The sequence below is a fragment of the Triticum urartu genome, chromosome 6A (genome assembly GCF_056163025.1).
Source record: "Triticum urartu cultivar PI428250 chromosome 6A, HENAU_Tu73, whole genome shotgun sequence".
Lineage (NCBI taxonomy): Eukaryota > Viridiplantae > Streptophyta > Magnoliopsida > Poales > Poaceae > Triticum > Triticum urartu.
This window is the reverse complement of record NC_141878.1, coordinates 599,605,132-599,608,314: the sequence shown is the minus strand read 5'-3', so window position 1 is coordinate 599,608,314 and position 3,183 is coordinate 599,605,132. Positions and strand designations below refer to the sequence as shown.

The window sequence follows — 3,183 nt, the reverse complement described above, 5'->3', positions numbered from 1 at the left end:
ATTGAGTGCCCATCTAATTGGTGTAAAAAATTGCACACTTGGCCTTGGCTACCAATTTTTTAACGTTGCATTGCTAATTCAATGTTTACAGTTACTATATAAACTACAAGCTGATGAAGAAGAAACTAAAACAATATGGGCAGCAGCTCCAACTGGGAGAGAAAGACCGTCGCCGTGTTCTCAAGGATTTCTCAAAGATGCTTGATGATCAGGTAATGCTAAGAGATGGATCTCTGCCAATTCATTACTTCATTCTCCCTGATCTGAGTTTAACCTGCAGAGTTTAGCTTTTGTGTGGTGCGGACAGTGCAGTGACAGGGGTTGCAGCCTTGTGGGGTCTAATACATGTTTCTTACTGCAGCTTTAAGCTTCGCTGTCATCTAACTCTTTCTAGTTAATTTTTGTTATCTGTCTTTGAACCTATAAAAATGGGTGATCTGTACACTTGTCATCTCCTACATGTGTTTCCTGAACATGTCTAAAGCTTTTATAAGAAATGAAGTTCTAAGCTCAGGCAATCGTAGGATGACTAGACACATACTACATATGATTTGAGATGTATATGTATGCTAATTGATGTTTCGAGGGGTGCTCATATACTTCCTTGGCAACATGGAAACTTTCACATTTGGTCTAGTTGTCTCTATGGGTTAGCGACTTAGCATACATGTTGTAATCAACTTTCACATTTGCTTCTCTGACAAGTAAGGTCTACTTTCATTCATAGGTAGAAGATAGCAACAGAGTGGGAAGGTTTGTGCAGAGATCTTACCTCGAGGTTATCGCAGATGCGCACAATATGACGCTGAATTGGCCAAAAATAGGGAGCTACAAGATGAACTTTTAAAGGTTGGTTCCATTTTTTGTATATGCCTTGTACAGTCTTATATTCTCCCATGATTGAAGTCTGCAATGCTTATGGGACAATTTTTGTTTGTAGGTTAAGACCTCACTGTCTGCTTCAACGAAGAGATTTGAAGAGTTGCAAAAGGTAATTTTGGGGCAAATTTCCATTGCTGCAGGATAATGAGATGTTGATCCATGACACAGAAGTGCAATTGCGGCAGATTATCTCTATTTTTCCTATTCATTTTTCTTATTATTGGAGTGAGAACAGGTAGAATGAGGAACTGTGTGATAGTAGATACAACAACTATAGTAGAAAGAAACTTATGTTTGCAATTGTTAATGACATATATACTTGCATGTTCTTTGAAGTGGTCAATCGTGAGTACCAATGCATAATGATGGGGTTTTGGCTCATTTATTGGCTTCGGTGTCCACTTAACCATGAAATAGGAGTCCATGTCAATTATGTATGCTCTTACCGGATGTGCTCTAATGCTGGTTTATTATAAATCTTGTATTTGTAATGATGTGTGCTGGTTTATTTTTTTAATTCCTAATAAGTTAGTAGTAGCGTGGGAAGGAAACTGAGCGCTACTAGTATATAGGATACTAGTAGCGTTGGTTGTTTACCCACGCTACTACTATTTCATTAGTAGTAACGCGTGTACGTAATAGCAGTAGTGCGGGTTTAACCCACGCTACTACTAACTATTAGCTGTAGCGCGATACTAGGAGCGCGGGTACCCGCGCTGCTAGTAGTTATTTTACCCGCGCTGCTAGTAGCCTTTCTCCTAGTAGGGTATATACGGGATAGAGTACACGAGTTAGTGCACGATACAAGTATAAATAGTAGTGGCGTGGATTTTAGGCGACACGCCACCAGTAATGACATAGTGGTGGTGTACCAAATATGTCAACACGCGTGGATGAAAATTGAGGCACCACCAATTAAAGACGTGGCTAGCATTTTCTACACTAGTGAGGCCACATCCTTCTAGTTCTGGATTGAAAGGGTGTCACACCGTCGGCAGGCAAAGGGGTTCCCCAAGAACCTGAATGAACACGTGTCAACCAGGAGTAACAGGAGAGGGACACCATCATTGGACAAAGCACATTGAACTCTAGAAGAGACCCGCCATTGTTATGGCATGACAACGCAGAAGACAAGCATCACACCAAAGGAACATGAACCAATTCAACACTGAGAAAGGTCGGCACAACTACATCATCGAAACTCAAGAAAACTCCGCCACGACAGCCACCAACACATCCCAACACGACAAACGATCTCCCAGTCCAAGAAACCTTCATGAAAGGGAAGGACGCCGTACCTCCGCGTCATCCCCAAGTAGGATCAGATTGTCACATATATTTCTTTGCCCATTTTAAAAAACAAAAAAGAGCTGGACAAATTCCAGTAGTACATTGCAGATTTTAGAATCTGGATGGTCCAATATATGATAAAGGTTGACATTCATACTTTATAGACTCGAACTAAACCTAGAAGTGCCACAGTGGATTATTCTCAATAGTTTAGAAATCAGGAGGGAGAACCCACATGCCACATGGAGGGTAACCAACTACATAAGACCCCACTGATTTGATCTTCTGCGCGACATTGTCACCGTTTTCGTCTTCCATGGAATACACACGGGTGCCATGGCCGTCCAGACTCATCAAGTATGTCACATCATCTGCATAGATGAAATTTCGCTGCACCCCACCACGACCAAACGCGGGCACATACACTGCCTTGGACCACATTTTCCCAAAAAACAAGGCACAATCACCCAAACTCGTTACCTCCTGCCACTTGTGAGTATAGTTTGTGTTTGATTCTTCAGCAAGCTCAAACAACTTGAAGAAAGGCTCGCAGTTGCGCGACGGAAAGGTCCTCATCACCGCCACCAGCTTGTCGTGTAGCTCAACAATGCAGTCCGAGAATCCGTCAGAGCCTCTAGGCATTCGGATCAGCAGCTCGTCGGGTTCGCCGATGACCATTGGCCCGCCATCTTTGTTCACCCCTATTTCAAAGTTGACAAGGTCACCCAGTTGGCTGATGCCATAGAGATGTCCATGGTGGAATAAAATGTCTGAAAGCCTCACCCCATCTAATTGTTGTACCGTCCACCCGCCATTTGGGCAACCAACCCTACAAAGGGCGAGACCATATTGCAGGGTGATGGCAGCGAGGATGCAACTAGTTGTGGTGGGTGATTCCGAGAAGACAACCTTGCGGATTATGTCTCTCCAGTCATAATATGCAGCCATCATGTCCTTGAATATTGAATTTGTCGAAGGGAGCGGCACCACGACGGTGGAGAAGAGGTTCAT

At 43.1% G+C, this 3,183-nt stretch overlaps 1 protein-coding gene across 1 annotated transcript; it reads right to left on the bottom strand.

Moving 5' to 3' along the window:
• Nucleotides 1-2,382: 2,382 nt before the first annotated feature.
• LOC147967072 (uncharacterized) lies at nt 2,383-3,183 on the bottom strand. The gene has a single exon (XM_087531034.1). It carries the CDS (start codon nt 3,181-3,183, stop codon nt 2,383-2,385), a length of 801 nt encoding a protein of 266 aa, XP_087387160.1.